Source organism: Gigantopelta aegis, chromosome 12 (assembly GCF_016097555.1).
Source record: "Gigantopelta aegis isolate Gae_Host chromosome 12, Gae_host_genome, whole genome shotgun sequence".
NCBI lineage: Eukaryota > Metazoa > Mollusca > Gastropoda > Neomphalida > Peltospiridae > Gigantopelta > Gigantopelta aegis.
This window is the reverse complement of record NC_054710.1, coordinates 44,244,984-44,269,688: the sequence shown is the minus strand read 5'-3', so window position 1 is coordinate 44,269,688 and position 24,705 is coordinate 44,244,984. Positions and strand designations below refer to the sequence as shown.

General features: G+C 34.5%; 1 protein-coding gene across 1 annotated transcript; it reads left to right on the top strand.

Annotated features, from left to right (window-relative positions):
- Window positions 1-9,254: 9,254 nt before the first annotated feature.
- Window positions 9,255-24,375, top strand: LOC121386082. The gene is made up of 4 exons (XM_041516882.1): window positions 9,255-9,284; window positions 9,939-10,095; window positions 23,266-23,371; window positions 23,873-24,375. The coding sequence occupies exons 1-4, from the start codon at window positions 9,255-9,257 to the stop codon at window positions 23,958-23,960; spliced, it is 381 nt and encodes a 126-aa protein (XP_041372816.1). The 3' UTR covers window positions 23,961-24,375.
- The last annotated feature ends 330 nt before the right edge of the window (window positions 24,376-24,705 follow it).

The window sequence follows — 24,705 nt, the reverse complement described above, 5'->3', positions numbered from 1 at the left end:
AACTATACATGTACTTATTATAAATTATGACAAACTCACCAAAGAACTCACCAAAAAACACGTCTGCAGTTTTCTTATCAATACTAATAGATATGAAACCCAAGCTGCACTGATGAGCCCTGGGAGGGCGAAACGTGTACAGTGTCAAAAAATAGGGGGAAAAATTACAGGCCTCAATATTGCTAGTTAAATTCAGTTATGATGATTATAATTTAACAACACTTTTTTAGTGATTAGTTATTTTGTCAGCACCTATATAGGTGTCATTACTTTGTTACATAGGGTCTGGGACGTAGTCCAGTGGTAAACTGCTTGTCAGGTGTGGGATCGATCCCTGTCTGTGGGCACATTGGGCTATTCCGTGTTCCAGCCAGTGCACCACGGCTGGTATATCAAAGGATGTGGTATGTGCTACCCTGACTGGGATGGTGCATATAAAATATTCCTTGCCAGTGATAGAAATAAGCACAATGTTTCACTAGTCCACAGGACAAGTACATCTAGAAATATACTTGACCACCAATATTGTCACCTGTCCAAATAACTGGTTTGTTTTATTCAAGTACATGGATACTGGTTTTGACTGTTCGAAATGAAGATGCATTGAACAATACACAGAGATTTACACTTGTCAGGATAAACGGATAAGTGTTGATTTTGTACGTTTCTTGCTACTTGAAAACAAGTAGTGGGTTTTCTTTCTAAGACTATTTGTAAAAATTAACAAATGTTTGACATCCAATAGCTGGTGATTAATAAACAATATGCTCTAGTGGTGTATTTTGAATGGTGTTTATTAAATGACTAATGAAAGTTTTACTTTTTGGTGGAGGACATAGTCAGGTTTTTTTTTTTTTTTAAACTGTTCCAAAACTGGGCAGCACATACTACTCATATGGTAATCAATTTGTTTAAAAAAAAAATTGCGCACAAGTACTAGGTAGAACACAGGCGACCAGTATTTCTTACACCATTACCTAGTTCATTAACATGTTTCGCCCCTCCCAGGGTTCACCAGTGCAGCTAGGGTTATTCACTAATCAATGCCTGAAAATTACCAATATTCTCAACAGTGACTAGTAATAAACTGCAAACATGTTTGGAGGATTATTTTTGTTAATATATAGAGTTCTTTTTGGAGATAATTATTTTTCAAGTGAATCTGTTTTGAATGTATTTTTTCCCAGGGTATTCAGATGATAATTATAAATGTCCTAATAAAACATATTTACAGGTGTGTGATAGCATTTCCATTCTTCAGTCAAATGGAACAACTGATGGGTACATATTTGTAACGGCACAACACACACACAATTTTATCAAAAACTGGGTTTGAACTGTCAGTTACAGTTATAAGATAATCAATAGGACATGTCCTAGGTCCGATCGGTTTATAGCTGAAACTTATGCCAAAATGAAACGTTTGGGCCAAAGCCTCCTATGTCTTTCACTTTTTTCTTTAGTTTCTTCATCCTGGTGCGTGATAATGCTAGGAAGCCCCCCCCCCCCCCAAAAAAAAAATTAAAAAAAAAAAAAAAAAAAAATTAAATAAATAAATAAAATTTAAAAAAAAAATCCTTTATTGTCTCTCCCATAGCGGGCATTACAACTGACAATGCCGCAAGTAGTCGGCATTATGTTGGTTCAGGACGAATGAAATCTAACAAAAAGATTCGACAAGTAGGCTTAGCTATTATTAGATGTCGATGCCTTCCAACATGGCCGACCGCTATGGATCGTGGGTAATCTAGAATGACGCATAACCCTCTATACAACAAATTTTTAATTTTATTCATGTATACTAATCTGTGTCAAGTCCCTGTACCCTCTCTCCATAAATCAAATATAATTCAGTCCAACATACCTGCTATTAATTTTGAACAAATTAAGTATCATTCCCGGGACATGTATTCCCAAAACAATTTATTATCACCCAGTTGATGGAATACCCAATGATTTAGGTCACACACACACACACACACACACACACACACACACACACACACACACACACACACACACACACACACACACACACACACATTCTGTTTCCGGGATAAAATGAAAATAACACCCGGGAAGCTAATGACGTCATTGGAAAGTGACGTCATTAGCAATTGGAACAGGTCATGTGGACGGTTTAAGGGTCTACAGTTAGATTGTAGACAGGTATTTGTTTTCAAGAAATACCAAATATACAGTTAAATCCGTATAAAAAACGATTCAGTTTACACTGGACTCCATTTGCACGGTTTTTATTTTTTATTATTAGTTTCTATATATATATATATATATATATATATAGAGAGAGAGAGAGAGAGAGAGAGAGAGAGAGAGAGAGAGAGAGAGAGAGAGAGAGAGAGAGAGAGAGAGAGAGAGAGAGAGAGAGAGAGAGAGAGAGATTTGTGAGCGTTATTGTTTATTTGATGACAGCAAATGTTTCATTTTTGACCTCAGGTTAACGTCTTTGGACAAAAATTACATTTGCTGGATGAAATACACAATAATACCCGTAAATAAAAAAAATCGTATATTTTAGGGGGGGGGGGGGTCTGGTGTCTGTCACAGGCATTAACTAGTGGCGGCACTGTATTATGCGTAAGTGTTTTCTATATCTTTGCAGACAACTGACAAAGAAACAAAGATGGTGACCATGCTATATTTTGCTATAAATTATTCGGGGAAATCCTCTTATCCAGTACAAAACCATTTTTTAAATATTATTATTGAGTTAATTATGGAGAGATTATGCGTGGGATCGATTACTTTCTAGTTATTTATTAAGAATAAATGTAAAAATAACAAAATATTGTAGTTTCAACTTTGATATAGGATCTTTAAGAATGAGTTTCGAGTGTCTTCTGTTTTCAAGACTTCACTTGACTAATGCTGATCAAGATTAGGGTCTACTACATTCCGTCAGTACTGGTAAAGATCTCGAACAATGGTGATGTTAGTTTATTAAAAGATGAAACTGAACAGGCTAAGGTTATCATATGCATACAAATATCATAAACGTGACGATGTGTGATCTACGTCACGGTGAGACATCTACGACATAACGGATAGTTTTCTTAATAAGTATAAACAGTTGAAACTAATCTAATTGAAAGATAGTGGTGTCCAGAGGGAATCCACTAGTTTAACTTCACACAAGATCCTGCACTAATAAAATTTAAAAGTATCTTGATAGAGCGATTATCTACGTCTGGTTACGGTAATTGTGTGACATTACAATTAAGTCACCAATAACATAACACGGGAAATCGTAGTTTACTACTAGAATCTAAAACCCTACTGATCATTACCAACACGGCTAAAGCATTTTATTTGTACAGTAAAGCAGTTAATTTTTAAAGAATAAAAATCCCAAGTCCGTTAATAAAACTAAGATGGCGGACTGCACTGTGTCGGTTAAGGTAGCACTAAACCAAATGATATCAGGCTGGGATAAAGTTCGAGGCATCGAACTTTTGATACAGAAGTTAACACCACAAGTCCTCAGATTGGTTATAAATGTGAGTGTGTTGGTTGTTAAAAAAAAAGAAAAAAGTTTCATGTGGGCTAAAAATGTATGCAATTTTATTTTATCTAGTACCACAGTGTCAAGTAGCCTTGTGCTTGGAACATGAATGGGGTACCTGAAAAAAACAAAGTACTCGAGACACGAGCGAGATCGCCGAAAATTCTATTTAGTGTTGGGCGAATAAATAGGAAGCGGAAACACCGTATGTGAAGCATTGTATTTACAAGACAGTGAGGGGGGGGGGGGGGGACACTGTGTCCCAGCACTAGAGAGTTCGGCCCTATGGCCCTGGTTCAGGAAGTCTATAGTATCTAGTATCAGCACTAGAAATTTCGTCCCTACGGCCCTGGGTCAGCAAGTCTATAGTATCTAGTACTAGCACTAGAGAGTTCGTCCCTACGGCCCTGGTTCAGCAAGTCTATAGTATCTAGTATTAGCACTAGAGATTTCGTCCCTACGGCCCTGGGTCAGCAAGTCTATAGTATCTAGTACTAGCACTAGAGAGTTCGTCCCTACGGTTCTGGGTCAGCAAGTCTATAGTATCTAGTACTAGCACTAGAGAGTTCGTCCCTACGGCCCTGGGTCAGCAAGTCTATAGTATCTAGTACTAGCACTAGAGAGTTCGTCCCTACGGCCCTGGTTCAGCAACTCTATAGTATCTAGTATTAGCACTAGAGATTTCGTCCCTACGGCCCTGGTTCAGCAAGTCTATAGTATCTAGTATCAGCACTAGAGATTTTGTCCCTACGGCCCCGGTTCAGCAAGTCTTGTTTTATGTGACACTGAACTAGAGCAGTTCGGCGATTAAAGGGGCATGATTTCGTTTCTTTTATCAGCTTGGGGATTAACACACATGTAATTACGTTTTGTCGTTAAATATAATAATGTTTTAAATATTCATGTAATAAGTAAAGTTTGTTTTGTTTAACGACACTACTATAGTACATTGATTAATTAATTATGGACTATTGAATATCAAACATTTGGTAAATTTGGCACATAGTCATCAAAAATACTTCATTAATTACTGAGCAGTGTAATCGTAATAGATTACTTTCATTTTCCTTGTAATCGTAATCGTAATCATGACATTCTTAAGTAATCGTAATCGTAATCGATTACTTTTGTCATGTAATCGCCCATATCTGATATATATATATATATATATATAGATAGATAGATAGATAGATAGATAGATAGATAGATAGATAGATATATATATATATATATATATATATATATATATATATATATATATATATATATATATATATATATATATATATATATATATATATATATATATATATATGTATGTGTGTGTGTATATGAAAAACATTCAGAATATATTAAATATTTCATACATATAGTTCATGTATAAGATAAAGTATACAAATGGATCAACATCTTATAATAATTATGTGGGTTTTTTTAAAGACAATACTGAGTAAAACAAGATTCATTATAATATGTATGTGTATGTGTGTGTGTATGTGTGTGAGTGTGTGTATGTATGTGTATACACACACACACACACACACACACACACATATATATATATATATATATATATATATATATATATATATATATATATATATATATATATATCAGAGATGGGGCGATTACTTGACAAAAGTAATCGATTACGTTTACTTTAGAATGTCACTATTACGATTACGATTACGATTACAAGATAATTGAAAGTAATCGATTACGATTGCGAATACATTGTCTAGCAATCATGATTACAATCATGATTACATTTCCACAAATCTACACAAATAATGAAATGATATTACCACCATGACGTTATGCACTTTAGTTTACAACCATACCTATTTCATCCATTGAAAGACATAATGGATAATTTTTGATTATTTATTAAATTATTTCAAACATTTATAAACATTTATAAACGTATGTATACTGCAGGGAGGGAATCAGTTTCCAAAACCAGATTTATTATTCTTAAATTTGGATTATTGACGAACAGATACCCATAACCATAGGTATAATTATTGTATCAATGCACAACATATATATTTTGTTATATTATTGAAATAAGCCATAATTAGTCATTGCAAACTGTCTGATCACTATTACTTGGGGTTTTTTTTATTGTTTGTAGAACGTACCGTATAATACCATCCACAAATTAAAAAATAATATATATATATATATGGGTGCGTTTATTTTTGTATCATTAGAAGCGCTGCGTTTCGTAGAACATCTATTAAAATCAGCTTTCGGGAATTTGTATCAAACATATTAATATTTTAAGCTATTTTAAAGGAAAATAAACCAAGGTTTATCGTGATAGACTACTTTCAACTGGGTATTTGCTTAATTAGTTACGTTATTTGTGGTTGTGTCTGCAACAGGGTGAGGATGACTGCCCATGGAATCAAGCTTGATACGACTGGCTGGCTGCCACCGTACCATTGGTGGACTTTCACACCTGTGAGAAAACAAGATACTGTCAAGTGTTTCTTAGTTGAATTCAGACCCGTGATAACGATGTATATACATTCAGAGGAACGCAAGTGTTTTATTATAATATATATATATACACACACACACACACACACAAAACGGGCATGGTGCAGTGCCCTTTTATATATTGCTAGCTAGAACACTATTCATTAAAGTGGTTTTATAGTAAACGTAAACACGATATATACCATTATGTGAATGTGTGTCTTCACCCCCTGGGTAACATTCATTTGATAATCCAGACGTTATGATCCCCTGTTTCTCAAGGCAAATAATAGTTCTACTATGAGAGTAGTAGACAATGGGATATCAGTTCTACTGACGGACCAGTACTGCTTCTAACTATAGGCACTGTTACTGGAGTTGATGCTAAACACATCTAAGTTTAGTAAATACTCATGAGTAATCATGAAAGTAATCGCTGACTACGATTACATTAGCAATGTAATTGATGACGATTGCGATTACATGACATTCTCAAACAATGTAATCGATTACGATTGTGATTATACATGAAAACATGTAATCGATTACGATTACTGATTACTGATTACCCCATCTCTGATATATATATATATATTGTCATGGCTGTCCCAACAATTTTCGTAACTGTGCTGTGACGTGGACCTTTCTCAAGTAATTTTAATATTGGACAAAACAAAATATTTATTTTTACATTTAGTAGTAATTATTTGCATATTTGCTTGTATTCTGTAATATCTGGAACTATGCCATTTATTATAGTTATTGTTTAATTAAATTCTTAGTAGTGCCGTTTGTCGTACGAAATTGCGTAACTATTGTTATTAGTGATCGTTTGGATGCGCAATGCGGGCTACATTTAGTTGTATTTCATTTTATGTTTATAGTGTATGAAATTATGTTTGTAAATAGTTGCCGTAATTTATTTATGGGGTATTAGTATATGAATGAATGAATGAATGAATGTTTAACGACACCCCAGCACGAAAAATACATCGGCTATTGGGTGTCAAACTATGGTAATACAAATAAATAAAGTGATGATCAACATCAATATAAAAATTCAAGGTTTAAACAAAAACAGTCTAAAGAACTGTACAAAAATACAAATACAAATATCACAGAATTTTACGGACACCGAATTTTGCTCTAAACTTCAATTTGTGCTGTATTGGCCATTCTCAAAGAGAATGATACACCCCTGCACCACGGTGAGGTTACAGCACACGCAGGGGAATATTAGTATATTACGATCGCTAAATGTGTTAATTTAATGTTTGACGTCCGTCTTTTGGTCTTGCGGTGTTCGACTTTATTTAATTCCCCAATTCCTGTGCATATAAAAACTACGACACAACGTTGACATTAATATTATTTATGTAAATATTTCCATAACTACAAAGTGTGTGTACTTACACACTGAAAACATTTCATGGGCTCATAAATAAACCTGGAATAAATTTTCCTTTGATCGACTGTTTTGTCATGGCTGCCGGGATTGACCTTGCCCTTCAGTAAAGTTTATTTTCCTCCAAAACTTGTACGATCGATTAGCTATTTTCTTAGTTAAACGTATCCTAATATTGTTTGTACATTATGGCAAATCATTTGATTAATTAAGTGAGGTAATAACTGTAAAACTAATTACTGTAATATTAGTGCTTTTAGGAACTATATCCTTGTACGCTGAGAACCTGTTTACACATACTGGTTGCTAAGGTCTGATATATCGGTACACAATATGTTTGTAAACAACAGTATAAAAATGCAGTTTTTATCATATTGCCAAAGGTTTTTTCATTAAAACTATTTTACATTGAAATTAGACCAAAAGAGCAATTGTGTAGTGATAGTACCGTATTTATGCACATTAGGATTTGTTTGTATTATTAGCTCGAATTCCTAATGTATTTGCAATGCACTTTAGCGTGTCTTTGTGTCTAGTGAATAAAGTCGTTTTCACAATAATCCCAAAGGCTTTTTCATTAAAACTATTTTATATTGAAATTAGACCAAAAAAGCAATTTTGTAATAATAGTCTCATATTTATGCACGTTAGAACTTGTTTGTATTATTAGCTTGAATACCTAATGTATTTGCTGTGCAAAATGAGCGTGTTTTGTGCCTGGTTAATAATGTCGTTTTATAAATATTCTAAAGGCTTTTTCTGTAAAATTGTTTTACGCAAATTTTAGACTAAAAAAGCAATTAAGAAATGTTAGTTTTATCTTTATGCACTTTAGAAATTCGCAGAATTAATTATTGCAAGTCGGTAATGCTTTTGCAATGGGCTAAACTGACGTATTTATAAAAGTTGAAGTTTCTTAGGATTTAGAGTGTGCATTTACAAACTGTAAACTGCAAACGGAAGCTGGACCAAAAAGCAATTACTTTATTTATTGAGCAATTATGTGCATAATGTAATTATTAAATGAAATGATATTTATCTTGTAAAGGTAGATCTCTTCCTAGCGTGACGTAATTTCTGATTGGCTGTTATGATGTCACGTGGTACTTAAGAAAAAGTATAAAAGGCTGACGTCAATGGACGTCAACGGTTGTTCGCGGTCTGACAAACAAACTTTAAACACATGTCCCCTTGTCCAACTTTTCGACTTTATTACATTACATACATTTAAACTGACACTGGAATAACTTTTACTTATATTTTTAAAGTCAAATTTTATTGACTTTGCCATCTTTATTTAATGAACTTGTTTTATGGAAGCAATATTTATAAGCAACTGCAAGCTGTTTACATTTATTGGAGATGCAATCCTCACTGGTTAGATATAACTAGAGCTGAAAGGAAGATATCTATCTATATGTTGGAAACTTACCTGTGAACATTAACTTTATTTCTATTTACCTTTAAATAAATTTATAATTCTGAAAACTGGAACACTTCGTCTTTGTCATCTGTGGATGTTATTTGTATTCTGTGGACTTTATTAATATCCTTGGGACGCGGCCACAACAATATATATATATATATATATATATATATATATATATATATATATATATATATATATATATATATATATATATATATATATATATATATATATATATATATATATATATATATATATATATATATATATATATATATATATATATATATATATATATGCATTGTGCCTTTGCTGTGATGCCTCAAGAAAGCCTTTTTTGTGTAGGCCTATGAGTTTATTTATGTTAAACTTGTGATCAAGTCAAACCAAACAGGCTCGAAATTACAATACACATGGGTAATGAACACTCTGAAGTGGTCAGAGTAAGGTCCACAGCAGTCACTTTTCACATATTTGTTTTGGCTCCATACACGATAAATACAACTGCAATTCTCATACAAAATCTTTGAATTATAATTTTTCAGCTTTCAGAAAATGGAAATATCATGTACACAGTTTATTGTTATTGTAAGGAGACGCAGAGTGACTTTATTGCAATACTGACCTCCTTCAGATTAAAAATTTGCTATATTATTACAATGCTTTGCCCCATTAAAATAAAAATTGTTCTAAACTTGATCCCTGTCAAAATTATTCGAAGTTCAATACTGAACAGCCAACACTGTTTACAGGTCTATATGTTTTTGTTTTTCATAATTTTAGAGAAAATATTTTAAAGTTCTAAAAGATGAACAAAAAATTCAAAATTACAATTCGTCAAATATATCAAATAAAAATTCATGTTTTGAAGTGTTTTATTGCGTTTTCTTTTTACAGGTGCATCACTGTCTATTTCTGGTTCTTCATCCTACGCAGTGTTGAATCAACCATTTTCCTTCACCTGCACAGTGTCACAGGCTGTTGATCTTAATGATATCATACAATTCTGGAATAAACTATCACCAATAGTTGCAACTGCTTCCCTGAGGCACAATGCGGCTACATGTTACATATGAAATCCTCCACCATCCGGTGAGACTGCATCCTGTGGACGTGGAACACACAGCAGCTCGTCCACAACTAAGGAGTACACCGTGAAGATCACTAGCGCTACAATCAATGATGTTACGGATTGGTGGTGTCAACTGAATTCTGCAGGAACACGCAGTCCAAACATTAGTCTGCAGTTCAGCAGTAAGTTATGATTTAGTTACGGGGCAGGATGTTGCCCAGTTGTAAAGTGCTCGCTCGATGCGCGGTTGGACTGGGATCAATCCCCGTTGGTGGGCCCATTGAGCTGTTTCTCGTTCCAGCCAGTGCACCACGACTGGTATATCAAAGGCCGTGGTATGTACTACCCTGTCTGGGATGGTGTATATAAAATATCCCTTGCTGCTAATCGAAGTGGCGACAGCGGGTTTCCTCTCAATATCTGTGTGGTCTTTAACCATATGTCTGACGCCATATAACAGTAAATAAAATGTGTTGAGTGCGTCGTTAAATAAAACATTTCTTTCTTTTTGGATTTAGTTACATTTCATAGAGCAATTAGTCTAGAGACATTAAGTAACAAAATATTAATTTACAGTAAATAGAGAATACTATATAAGTGGCCATTAGTTAAAGTTTGTTTTGTTTAACGACACCACTACAGCATATTGGTTTATTAATCATCGACTGTTTGGTACCAAATATTTGGTAATTTTGACGTATAGTCTTAGAGAGGAAACCCATTACATTTTTCCATTGGTAGCAAGGGGTCTTTTATAAACACCTGCCTCACAGACAGGATATCACAAACCATGGCTTTTGAATTACCAGTCGTTGTGCACTGGCTGGACCGGGAAATAGCCTAAATGGGCCCACCGACGGGGATGGTTCCTGGACCGACCGCAAGCGATAGAGCTTATGAAATGGATGTTCTTGAAAAAGCTGCACACCGGAGTGAGTCTATTGAGGATGTGTTCAAATCTGCGACCATGCGAAGAATGATGATTAAATCACAGCTGCCGTAAACATTGTCCTTCGCCCGTATTATAAATGCCCCTTACAGTACTAATTTCGTAATGGTTTCTTAGACATACTTATGTAACCTGACAGCGTGGTTTCAGTGTTTACAAGCATGGACCCCAGTGATGGACAGAATGTTTAAAACGTGCTAAATTATTTCAGTAACTTTTACAAAAATCGTTTGATCCATAACTACCATAATTTGTCAACAAGTAATTTCTCCCTAATTAGTTCTGACTGTTTGAAGATTTCAAACACTGTGGTCAACGTTTGTGGCTGATGTATTGAGAATGGCAGATACCCAGCATCTTCTGAGCTTGACATTTGGTTGATCTTAAATCTGGTCTATCTAGGGACATGTTTGTCCTGCAAGGATCCAGATCAGGTACTTTTTCACAGCTTCCTTTGTTTTCTGGATATGGTTCTCTCTGGTAAGATGAAGCCATATAGGTTCATATGTGTACCAGCTGCATAGATGTCCAGCACTTGGTGCTCAATTTTGACATATATCTGCTTTAGTCATCGAGTCAGTGGCATATAATTTAGGCCAGGGTTTATGGACCACATGGTCCTAGAGCCGAACTTCAATACATAGAAAAACTAAAGTTCACCACACACCAAAGCTGGATTTAGGTCTGGTTAGTCTGGTGCTGTCAAATTACGTTAAATCATGTTCTATGCCGTCTGTGGTTTGTCAGATTCGCTTCAATGTGTTTCTTTTTCAACTGGTACCATTCTCACTAGCCTCAGCCCCAGCCCTGTCTCCAGCCCAGGTGTGTTTTGGGCACACACCATACCAAAGCTTGAACAGTATCTGGATGACCTCAGTGTTTCCAGTAACTTCTTACAAAATCTTTTGGAGGTTATGTTGTTGACATGCAACAACAAATATCATGTCCAGGTTAAAATATGATTCCATATGTTTGCACCTTGGTGTCAGGTTGTCCAGTTAGGATCCCTAAAATGAATGTCTTTTGTTTATTTGGTATGTACAAAGTAGCAATGTTATTCTTCTGAAATTTTCATTAGGTGTGCATATATTTATTTATTTTCAAATGACTGTTTAATATTTAAGCATATGTATGTATGTATGTATGATGTGTGTATGTATGTATGTATGTATGTATGTATGTATGTATATATGTATGTATGTATGTATGTGTAACAGCTAGCTATTTCATCGCCAACGACACCACAAAATGGGACACCGACTCGCTGTAAGGGGTTGAGAGGTTCTTTATTCTGATAGTGGCTCAAATTACAACAAAACATCAAACCGTGGAAAAACAACACACCTTGAAAGGATCAAATACAACATTGTCAATATCACTAATTAACACTACCTAATTCATAAAAATAGATTACTCCACATACTAATTGTTATGCAGCACAATATTACATTCAATACCTTAATGCATTATTTCACTTCCACTTCCACTTTTTACGGATAGCAACAGTCATCAATAAACATCTAGATTTTATCTAATCCTATTACACATTGAAATAATGCATATCTATAACAGTATACAATATTTCCATGTATACAACATTAAATAAATATAACAACTCACCCGTTCAAAAAAACAAGTGACCGATACATGCAACTTGACCATTATACCATTGACCCAGGAACTCCTTAAATAAAATATATATGTACAAATCAACGTAATTACATGAATAAATATCATACCACTTTAAAAAATATATTCATAAACGCATTCAAAATACAAATACAGTAACATTAATGTTATCATTGTATCGCTGTATCTCGATGCCCTGACCTATGATCGCTATCTACGCACGGAATGAAATTAATCTTTCTGGCTGAGCGGAAACTATTATCCTGTTCAATTATTTAGACCCAAAGTTTTTTGCAAATGTTACGTTTATTTCCTATTCGATATTTGTTTTCTTTGCATTTACATGAAAACAAACTCAAACCCCGACAGGTTTTATATACAAATCATCATATAAAATGCACGAAGTTGACTTAATTCCACTTTTTAAAAATATCTGTGTCTTTTGAATGCACGTTATTTCTCCTATAAATAACTAAGGTCATTTGCATATCAAAACATTGGGATCTGAGGCTACGTGAAGGTCATTATAGCTTGTTTCACTAAATCAAGGTTATTATTGTTTTGAGAGTGTGTAACAGCATTGTCTAATATTTCCGTTAAACATAGATGTAAACAAACAGAACATGTAGCCCTTTCTTGTAGGTGCATTATATTTAATAAATTTAGCTAATGTATTATGTATTTTTATTTTATTATATCAATTATATATTAGCATACCATACCTAACCTAACACAACTGAGGTGTAGCACAGTAATAAACACAAATCACCTCACACACCGCAGGAATGTGATTTCCAAATTTCCAGAAGACCAAGGGGGGAGGAGGGATAAAATGTCAAAGGCCACCAACATCAAATAATAATAAAAATGTTATTTAATTTGCCTCTAAATTGGGAACTCATACGTACATATATATATATATATATATATATATATATATATATATATATATATATATATATATATATATATATATATATAGTATTTAGGGTGGTGCTAGGGGCTGGGGTTTGGGGGTTGGGTGTTACATTTGTAATGCGAAAAACCAAAGGGCTATTGTTCGGACTCGTATGGGTTCAACCACTTTTTCATCCCGCAGACACAGCCCTGAATGTTCAAAATACGATAGCATTGCATGGTCAATAACATCATTATTTCGATCTATGACTGCACGTGCTATTGTAGCAATGTGTAAACCACGTAAAATACAAGTTAGGTAGGGTATATAAATTCATTGAAAATGTATTAGTCGACATTCTTGTTAGTGTTATTTGAGGAACAATATGGGTAAATCGAAAAAAACTTCAGTTGATGTAAAATCGTGTATTAAGAACGTTTTCGATTATTTTGAAGATGAATATCAGCGCGATAGACCTAGGTATGCTTCTTATCGAATTGTCGATCGAGTTGCCGCTGCACTTAAAGTTTCGGTTTCAACAGTAAAAAGAACTGTGAAAAATCTAAGCTCTACGAATCCAAGCACAGAAATCACTGTTAAAAAACGCGACCGAAAACTCATCGATTTATTTGATAAAGATGTTATTAGACGACGAGTATACAGATTTTATAGAGAGGGCGAATTACATACATTACATAAGATTAACGTGGCTTTAAGGGAGGAATGTGGAATCAACATATCCATATCAACTTTATGAAGAACACTCCATGACCTCGATTTTAAATACCAACATATGTCTACAACCGGAAAAGTGATTTTTGAGGACGCCAATATATCTGACAGGAGACTGTTCTATCTCCATGAAATATCCAGTTTACGAGAACAGGGGTATTTAATAGTGTATCAAGATGAGACCTGGGTGAATGTCAACCACACAACATCCCACCACTGGACAGATATCCACCCGAACACAAGTACCGCCAATCACCTGCGGAAATCAGACGCTGCTGATCGAGTTCCTAAACTCTGTTCGGTGACTGGGAAAGGAAAAAGACTTATTATTTGTCATGCTGGCTGTGATAAATATGGATTAATAGATGGCTGTGAATTGATCTTTGAGGCTAAAAAAAACAGACGGAGACTATCATGGTGAGATGAATCATGAACATTTCATCAAATGGTTTGAAGAACAACTTATGCCTTCTCTACCAGAACCTTCTGTTATCGTTATGGATAACGCAAGCTACCACAAAAAGTAACTGAGATTACACGATGTCCTGCACTAAACGCTAAAAAGGAAGAAATTCAGTCGTGGCTACGAAACAAAAATATACCTTTTGAGAGTAACATGACAAAGCCAGTTCTTTATGAACTTGTGAAAAGTAACAAATTTGCAAAGCAATTTGTTACTGATGATATTGCTGAACGCCATGGGCACTTGTGTATAAGACTGCAGCCAAGACATTCTGAACTCAATCCGATAGAACTGATCTGGAGTCAAGTCAAAGGGCACATAGCTCGTCATAATGATAGTAAAATTACCACGGTGCGGAGAGAACTTACACACTTCTCTGACGCAGTTAAACATGTAATAAAGATCGAAGAAGATTTTAGAAAACAAAATAGTTTTATAAGAAATAAATACCCCCTGTGATAGTCCCCCTTAACGAAGATAGTGAGGAAAAAATGAGTTCGTCGACGTGTTAAGTTATTTCTCCATACCCATCAGGAGTATTACGTTAATGTATGCATGAACTCTTTAACACCAAAAACTATTTATTTCCATATCATTCACTATCAAACAACCTAACAACCTATAAACTAATCGACTAGAAATGCATATAGATTACACATACATACGAGAGAAATGTTTATTTAACGACACACTCAACGCATTTGATATACGTTTATGTGGCGTCAGACAAAACGGTTAAGGAGCATTATGACAGTGAGAAAGAAACTCGCTACCGCCACATGGGCCACTGTTTCCGATAAGCAATTTTGATAAGCAATAAGGGACGTTTTATATGCACCATCCCATAGACAGGATAGCACATACCACAGCCTTTATACATCAGTTGTGGTGCACAGGCTGGAACTAGACACAACCCAATGGGTCCACCATGTGGGATCGATCAGTCGACCTACCATGAGCAAACGCTTTACCTCTGAGCTACGTCCCGCTCCACATACAAAAGAAGCCTTAAGTGGGTTTGGGGTTGTGCAGAGGGTCACACCTCCACCAATCGCATGCATACCATATTCTTCTCTCTCTCTCTCTCTCTCCCTATAACCATATAACCATAGATTAAAATATGCTGAGTGCGTCGTTACATAAATGACCTCTCTCTCTCTCTCTCTCTCTCTCTCTCTCTCTCTCTCTCTCTCTCTCTCTCTCTCTCTCTCTCTCTCTCTCTCCCTTCAGTGCGCGCGCTTGTGTATTCCACAATATAACTATACTATTTCATACATATTTTTTTTTCAAACTGAGGTTTTGTCACTTGAACTCCCCACCTGAATCCGCGCCTGCTTCATGTTTACAGATATTTTCTTAAATATAGGTCATACTACGATTTGTGCGGATAGGACGATAGAACCGAACATTAGTTTGAAACGCACTATAGAATGATGCTTTTGATATGCAAATGACCGTAGTTATTTGTAGGAGAAATAACGTGCATTCCGAACACACAGAGATTTTTAAAAAGTGGATTAAGTCAACTTCGTGCATTTTATATGATGATTTGTATATAAAACCAGTCGGGGTTTGGGTTTGTTTTCATGTAAATGCAAAGAAAACAAATATCGAATAGGGAATAAACGTAACATTTGCAAAAAACTTTGGGTCTAAATAATTGAACAGGATAATAGTACCAACTAATGTATTATAAACTACAACAATATTAACATTAGCAAATTACTACAACAAATTACTCAACAATTACCTTCGTAATTATGTCTTGTGCAGCTTAATAAACTTACACTATGTATTTATAACAACTATACGAAGTATGTACATATAACTAAAATTTGCAAGGTGAACATTTTATACTGTTATACTGAGAAATTGAAACTGAAACCAAAAGCTTTTGTTCAGAAAAAGAAAACAGTGGTGTCTTCCTTAATATAGCATGTATCAACTGTTCTCATTGGATGTATGTATGGGGAAGTTGTACTGTCTATCGGAATATTCCGATCATTCGGAACACTTCGGCCTATTTCTATTCGTAATCAGCCGAGGTGTTCCGAATTATTACGAATTTGCAGGACGAGCGGGTGAGGTGTGTTGCTTTTGTAGCAATCTGGCAAATTAATTGTAACCAATGTCAAAATAAAACGATATTGCTATGTTTATTTACTTGTTTACTTACTAGTAACTCCCTGTTATATTTAATTACAGGGGTGCAGAAAGTACTTGCCAGCTCGCCAAATGCGAGTTGAGAAATGCAACTACCAGTTCGACGAGCGATCTATCTTTTTCTGACTGATTGTATTATAATTTTTTATTTATTTTTTTATTTATTTTATTATTTTGCATTGAATCCGCGTCTCCATGCAATAATTTCAAACCATTCAAACAAACGGTTCAGAAGGATGTCATACATGCACCGCATTGCCAATAGACTGGTTTGGAGTTCAGAACTGCGCAAGCGCGACATTCCGGAAACGGTTTGTAGTGAAAACGGAACCATGACCCAAACAAAAATGCAACCAAACTGGTCAAAACCGAACCTAGCGTTGGCTGAAACGGCACCACAATCTATGGCTATATGGCTAAAACGGAACCCAAAACAATGTATGGCTAAAACGGTATCAATTACACGATAATCTTCAATAAAACAACAGCTATATTAATCGTTTTGGGTTTTTTCTTTGGGTTTTTTGGGTATGTCTATAAGGCGGAGATAGAAGTATAAGCTGTTAGCTAGACGTCGGTGAAATGCAATCAGATGAAATGCTGTTACAGCTTTTTTTATTTCTTTTTTTTAAAACAACAATAACAAACAACAACAAACAAAAAAAACCAAACAAAAAACCCAATCATTCTCGTCATTAAATCGAGATGCCGTTATAGCCAAATCAGTTTCGTTTTCGCCAACAAATATGGTTCCGTTTTGATAGTGGTTCCAATTTAGCCTAATTCCAAGGAAACAGGGCCTGTCAAAAGTCAATAAATCCTAAAACAAATATGTGTTTACGTTGAAAGTATGTTAGCGATATGTAAATTGTGTAAATCTATATGAAAGAAATGTGAATAACGTAGTCTTGATCAGATTATTTCAACCTGTATTTATTTGTCAATCAAGGTTTGGGGTTTAATTTCGTTCTTTTGCCACGTGATGTTGATAACTTACCAAGTGCCTTAATGTTTTTGTTATTAAGTATATTAATATATATATATATATATATATATATATTAAAATATTGCTAAACAAAAGTATGTTTTCTAGGCTGGCGGATTAGTAGAAATTCTGGTGGGCTAGTACATATTAGTTGGTTCTGGTCCAGCGGGCTAGTGAAATATTTTCCATTTCTGCACCCCTGAATCGTTTTACTTCCAAAATTTGTGCGTGTTGTCAGAGGGCAGAAATTAGCGTTTGCCGAATTTGTTGCATATACTTACGCCTGACGTCAGTGAAAACTTCAAAAGAACAGTGATTAATAATTAGCTGTTTGGCAGTGGTGGTTATATAATGACAGTCGTAAAGTTAATCAGTGAGAATGGTTAGTAATTAATTATTAATGAGCAGTTAAAACACTTAAAAATGACAGTGATTAAATTAATATTTGTTTGATGATTATTTGTGGTAAACTTGTTAATAGGACTAAAATGAAAAGTAAGGATGGTTAGTATAAGTATAAATGACAGTGAAACATGAACAGATACTAATTTTATTGTTGAATATTATTATCAGTTTGGTGACGTTTAAATTTTAACAATTAAAGTATGCTCATTTCTGAGGAGAGCAATGACTCTCGCCCCCCCCCCCCCCCCCCAAAAAAAAAAAAAAATGTTCCAACGCTAACCTCCCAAGAACCACGCCGAATTATGCTACGCTAAAATAACAGCGAAACCAAACAGCACGTGTCGTTTAGCCCAAGTTGCACGTGCAATCGCTGTTCGGAATGTATAGTGCTTGGCAGACAACTAATACACCTAATATCTCGGAAGATTTTGACAAACATATATTTAGAAAAAACTAGATACATTAAAAATAAAACACCTGCTACATATGTATGTATGTATGTATGTATGTATGAAGGGCTCACCTTGCCCATTGCTAAATTAGCCAGTTGCAAATTTTTATACTAAATGGCTACCACATTTAGTCTGGCTAAAAAATTATTCTTAAAATAACCACATTTTAATAATTTTCAAAGAAATATTCTACATTTCTGAAAATTGGCCCAACCAAATTCGTTCCAGCGCATGCAAATATGTATGCATTTATGTAAACTTGTATTTCAATATTTTAATTAATTAATACAAAATTAAAAATAACAAGAAAAACATATTTAATAATTTTAGTGTATTTCACATAATCACCTACGTTTTTTTTTATATGGAAATTCGAACTTTTGTGACCTCAAAATTACCTTTAATAATTCAAGTAACATTTAGATTTACCAGATTCCTAAACAATACTAAATATAAATATCCTTATGTACAATAACACATTAAATAGAAGTCTTGCTATCAAAATGTATACGCTTTTCTAATTGTGATGTTTTCAAAAATCGTTTGCAGCGTTTTGGTGAAATGCATTACATGTACATACAATTAAGACGCTTTTAGCAGTTATTTGATAAAATACATAAATATGTTTGCTTGAAATATTATACTTAAATTAGTTGAGGGTGTTTCGGTTAAATTATTTTCAGAAAACAAACAAGAAATAGCGATGCATTTTTTTTAATTATTATTATTTTTTTTTTTTAAATATCATAATTTGTGGAATGTTCCTTTTTCGGGTAAGTAGTAGTGCTAACAAATTTAACAATTCGGAAAACCCCGTTTGTCTGTGAACATAATGTCTATTTTACTGTATTCACGTGATATTTTCTTATGCGCGTATGTCTTCTGCAAAAGTCTTCCGTGTTTATTATTTGTTTGAACCCTTGATTTGTACCCGTAGTTTATTACTTCAGAGCTGAAAATTAGCGGTCGACCGTGGCTACCTTTATTGGCTATAGGCGACTAAACAATTTATGAAGGTGGTCCGCGGGCGATCATCGATTTTAGGGTCTGGCGAGTATAATACCAGTTTGTTTTCGTTTTCCTAAATGCACTGAAACTGAAGCGAATGTGACAAAATACACCACATCTGGCGAACTACATAACTGACTGCAGAGGACAGAACATGCTCTACATTTTGACAGCGCCAGACTGAGCTTATGTGGTTTTGGGTCGGGTGTTTCTAAACCTAGAGCTCAAAACGTATTGCAAACACTGCATGTATTAACCTGGAATTAATCGGCTTATTGCAAAGTACTGGGTACGCCATAATTATCTAGTAGACCTACTTCTTGACAACGATTACTGTAAGAAACAACAAGTACACTTTTATGCTTTGTAATATGAGAACAGAATACATCGTATTTTGTGATAAAATATTTGCTTTGTTTTGTTTTGCTTTGTGTGGTTGTTTGTTTTGGGGTTGTTTTGGGGTTGGGTTTTTTTGCACATATTTTCTTTTTCTTTCGATAGTTATTTATTAGTAGTCTGCTAATGTAGCATTTAATATATCCAAATTAAACACACACGCACGCATTATTACATTTTTCTGAGGCAGAAAATATTAATGTTTCAGTTATTGTCCATTTGCGTCAAAAGGGAACCGATGTATTGGCATCTAGCGTCTTAAAGGGACATTCCTGGGTTTGCTGCAATTTTTAAGATGTTATCGACTAACATACACTTTTTAACGATTGTAATTATATATCTGATATATTTTTCTGCATAAAATATTTCATTTTATTTCCTAAAACAAAATCCAGTTTGGGCTTCTTACAAATATTAAGACGACATGAAACTCATTGAATATACAGACCCTGATATTCTAAACAAGAAAATATATTTAATATGTAAGTTTAATCGCAGAAATATTTTATTATTCGGAAACATCTTACAATGCAGCAAACTCAGGAATGTCCCTTTAATCTGTATAATTTAATGGTAATTTGTAAAGAAACATTTTTATTTATACAGGATTTTTTTTTTTTGAGCTGGTATGGGTTTAAAACTTAACAACATGTTTCTATATGAATTTTAACTTTATTACATGCCAATTCATCGGTTTCCTTTTTGGGGAAACGCACTACATGGTTATTAAGAAAAACATTCTAGTTTTTATTTTGGCTGTGCAGTTAAATTTCAATATGATAATTGGATTGCTATTTGAGAGGGGCCAGTAAGATGCTTCTTCATCTGGCCTGCTGGCGACCATTGTTTCGTGTTAATAATAACAATGTCAGCCATTCTTATCGTATTGTGTAACATTACTCCAGGACTTCCGATGTTGACCTTTTGGAACAACTCGGCCATTTTATTCATACTGACACTTCGGTCGAGGTATTCCGAAAGAATTTGTTTGAACTACGTTGTTGTATTTTTGTTTTGTTTGTTTGTTTGTTTGTTATTGGTGTGGGTTTTCTTTTCCACTACTTTTTTGTTTTAGTTGCAAAAACAAAATTATGCTGACAAATAGTTTATTTTATATATGGAAACCAAGAATCTCGGACTGGTGATAAAATTTGTAGGTTAATGTATTTTTATAGTTACTAATCCTGCTGAGTAGTATTTTTTATATAAAAAAATTAATAGATCTACAAGCCTGGAACATGATTATTCTACAGACTGTTCTGTTTTAGTTTTGCAAAGTTTTCTTATTGCCAGACCAAATTTCATTAAAATGTCATAGCCGCACAAACTTGTTTCATCAGTAAATGCATGTGTTCTAACGGTTTTGTTAAACAAAATGAACTTCAACTTGAAGTGGTGTCATTAAACCCAACTTTGGTGGAGAGATATTAAGACATATCAAACCAAATCAATTGGGTTTTTTAGTTTTAATATTTTTATTATTTTTGCTGTAAATTCTATATTGAAAAAACAACAACTCCAATTACAACTTTTTTCCCAACAAAAGTGCTGTTTTGGGTTTAAAAAAAAAAATGTATTCCTTTAGGGATACAATGGCACTAACCATTTCTTCATGAAATAATAAAAGTTTGTCCAATGGATTCAGTAAATGACACAGGTGAAGCTAAAAATAGCAGTGAAAATCACTAGAGATACAAAAGTGGTACTGTACCTTTAAGAGATTTCTCCCATTAACCATATACATCGGAAGTGGTACATAGTGTCGTTTTATTGTTAACTGTATGTAGGTGTTGTTGCATTTAAAAAAAAAATGAAATAAAAATATATTCAGAAAAAAATGTCTAAACACCTAAGTAGCAGACCAGTTAGTTGTGAATTTTCAGCTGAGATTTACGCATACTAGCCTATGACATCCTAAAACCTATGCCCACCTATGGATTAAAAATAAAGAAAGATATTGGTATTTTTAGTCTAAAGCAAATTACAAAAAGGGTCATCATTATAAAGAGGACTAATCCGACTTATTTAAAATATTAGTAATTAAATATTTATGTTACTTTCATCATAATGTGTCCAAACTGCATGGTTTTGGGTGCATTTTGACAATGTCCACACCCATACGAACCACACCAAAGCAGGAGTTGGCGGATATAACACATATATTTATAAAAACTTTGCTCCTAAACCTTAGAAAAACCCTCATTTGAATAAAGGTTTAGCTATTAAATTTTTCAGTTTCTTTGAAAATTACCCACAATGATCGCTCCCCACTTTTGTCACACGGAAAACCCGGTGTATGAATACCGAGCCTCATTGAAGATAAACCATTTGTACTGCTGGTGAAATAATTAGCCTTCAAACATGGATCTCTTCGAAACGAACAAGGAAACCCTTTGCGCACCCGGGCACATAAAGGAGCTAACTGTATACAACTACCTTAAGGTAGCCATGGTAGCCAGATGCCTAGCTTTGAATTTTAGGTGGAACGCAGACTTTTTCGGCAATGGAATAAAAGGCATACACATACTGGCATACATGTATTTGCATCATATATTTTAATAATAAAAACAATATTTGTAATCTCAGGTGGTACGTTTAAGGTAGCAGACCACAGTTACTTGTGAATCTTCAGCTGAGATTTATGCATACCAGCCCATGGCATCCTAAATGTCTACCTATGGTTTAAAAATTAGTCTTAATTTCTTTATAAAAAGGGTCATAATTGTAAAGAGTACTCATTTTAAGGGAGCTAACTGTATACTGCTACCCGAGCAAAAAGTTATTATGGATCATAGGACACGATGGGCCAAGTGCCGAGCTAGTTTGCTTACGACAGTCTCAATGGCGTCACTCTGACGCAATGTTCGTGTTTCCATTGGTTAGTTGGTAAATTAAGCTCGGCTGAGAGCTCACGTAGCCGCACACAGTGAGATATTTGCTGCACAATAGATATTGTCCTCACAACCACGAGACACGAAAACCTCGCACCCACATGAGAGGAGCAACACACACAAAAAGTCTCATGTAAATTTTTGTTTTGCTCAGCTGATCAATAGCTCTCGTGTGCGGTAGGATTTTGAGATGTCATTATGTAATAAAAATGTATTAACCGTCATTGAGGGCAATATCAGGTTTTATGTACCACAAAAATTGATATTAACTTTTTGCTTCGATCGACATCAATTTCTTCGGTCCATAAACCTTATATTGCCCTCAGTGACGGTCAGTAATTGGTAAGTATTGTTTGTGTTTCTTTTTGAAATCTTCTCCAGTTCCCGCTCCAGAGAGTCAGGTTTCAGAATCGACCATTATCATAATAGTAGCAGTTGCTGTTCTATTGGTCGTCGCTATTGCAGTATCTTGGTTCTGTTACAAGAGGTAATCCAATCTCTTCAATATTGTTGATGATAGCCTTTTAAATTTACATTGTGGAAGGAGATATAATACAATAATAAGGTTTTAACACGTTTTCAATTATATTTACTCATAAACACAAAACGAAAAACGTTTAGAAAACAAAACAAATCCAAAACATTAATTATATAATTATTGTACAGAGGTTTTGGTACAGGGTAATATTACTTAAGGGTTGTGTAAAGAAACAAAATCTACTGTCATGGTCTATCTTGTGCACGTTTGGGTTTTCTAAGAGCCTTGTGAGTGGCAGTCCTCTAACAGGCGGTGCAAGAGGGATGAATCATCCTGTTACGTATCTCATAAGTGTGACTTTGTCTAACATGCGTTAGACTGTCTTGTGCAGAGGTACGATTTTGATATGGGAATACGGTTTTGTCGTTCAGATTCACAGAAGAACAATGAAATAAACATTTTACTATTCAGTAATCGCTGTCTAATGAACTAATACTTTAATCTTAACAGAATGAAGCAGCAACCGAAATCTAAGGAAGAGCAAACTGAAAACAAAACTCAAGAGGCTGAAGATGAAAAGGGCCAACATGACAAATGACAATCCTTCTTTCGGACCGATGGATTAATCAATTGTGAAGTCATTTTAATGGAGTCCATGAACCATTTGACCGATTAATTGAGTACACGTTTTATGACGAGTACAGTTATCCATCACTAGTGATTTTCGTATTTATGGATCCACCAACCATTTGACCGATAAATGCTAGTAACCATTGTTGTACTACCCACGTAATCCATTTGCCTAACTGAGGGAGTACATTTTTGAAGATCAAGTACAGCACATAATATTTCAAGTTGTTTTTCTTCTAGTTCTCTGGTGATCAATACACTAACAAATGTATTCAGTGTTTGTTTAAATTACTCTTTATTCCAACATTGAAATAAACAATGTCTTTAAAACATAGCAGGGGTTCAAATACTAGTATAGAGAATCGGGTACCAACTGGTGACCATGATGCGTTAAGCCGAGGCCTAGATAGGAACCATAGGTGATTAACATAATATTATAGAGAATCAGATGCCAACTGGTGACCATGATAAGTTAAGTTGGGGCCTAGTTAGGAACCATAAGTGATTAACACTACTATTTTAAGGGATAGACTCAAAAACCTGTATTATTTCAACACCTACACAGATCACGCGTTCTGTGTAATTATTATATTATTTATATGAACACATAAATAGTTACGCACGTGTGTGTGTGTGTACGTGCGTGCGTATGTGTGTGTGTGAGACAGAGAGAGAGAGAGAGAGAGAGTGTGTGTGTGTGTGTGTGTATGTGT

What these genes read in the sequence shown, in the direction of transcription:
- LOC121386082 (XM_041516882.1), top strand. Translation starts at nt 9,255, where the DNA reads ATGGGTAATGAACACTCTGAAGTGGTCAGA. An exon ending in CATTAGTCTGCAGTTCAGCA is followed by an intron (nt 10,096 to 23,265) that starts GTAAGTTATGAT and finishes AATCTTCTCCAG; the next exon opens with TTCCCGCTCCAGAGAGTCAG. An exon ending in TCTTGGTTCTGTTACAAGAG is followed by an intron (nt 23,372 to 23,872) that starts GTAATCCAATCT and finishes TAATCTTAACAG; the next exon opens with AATGAAGCAGCAACCGAAAT.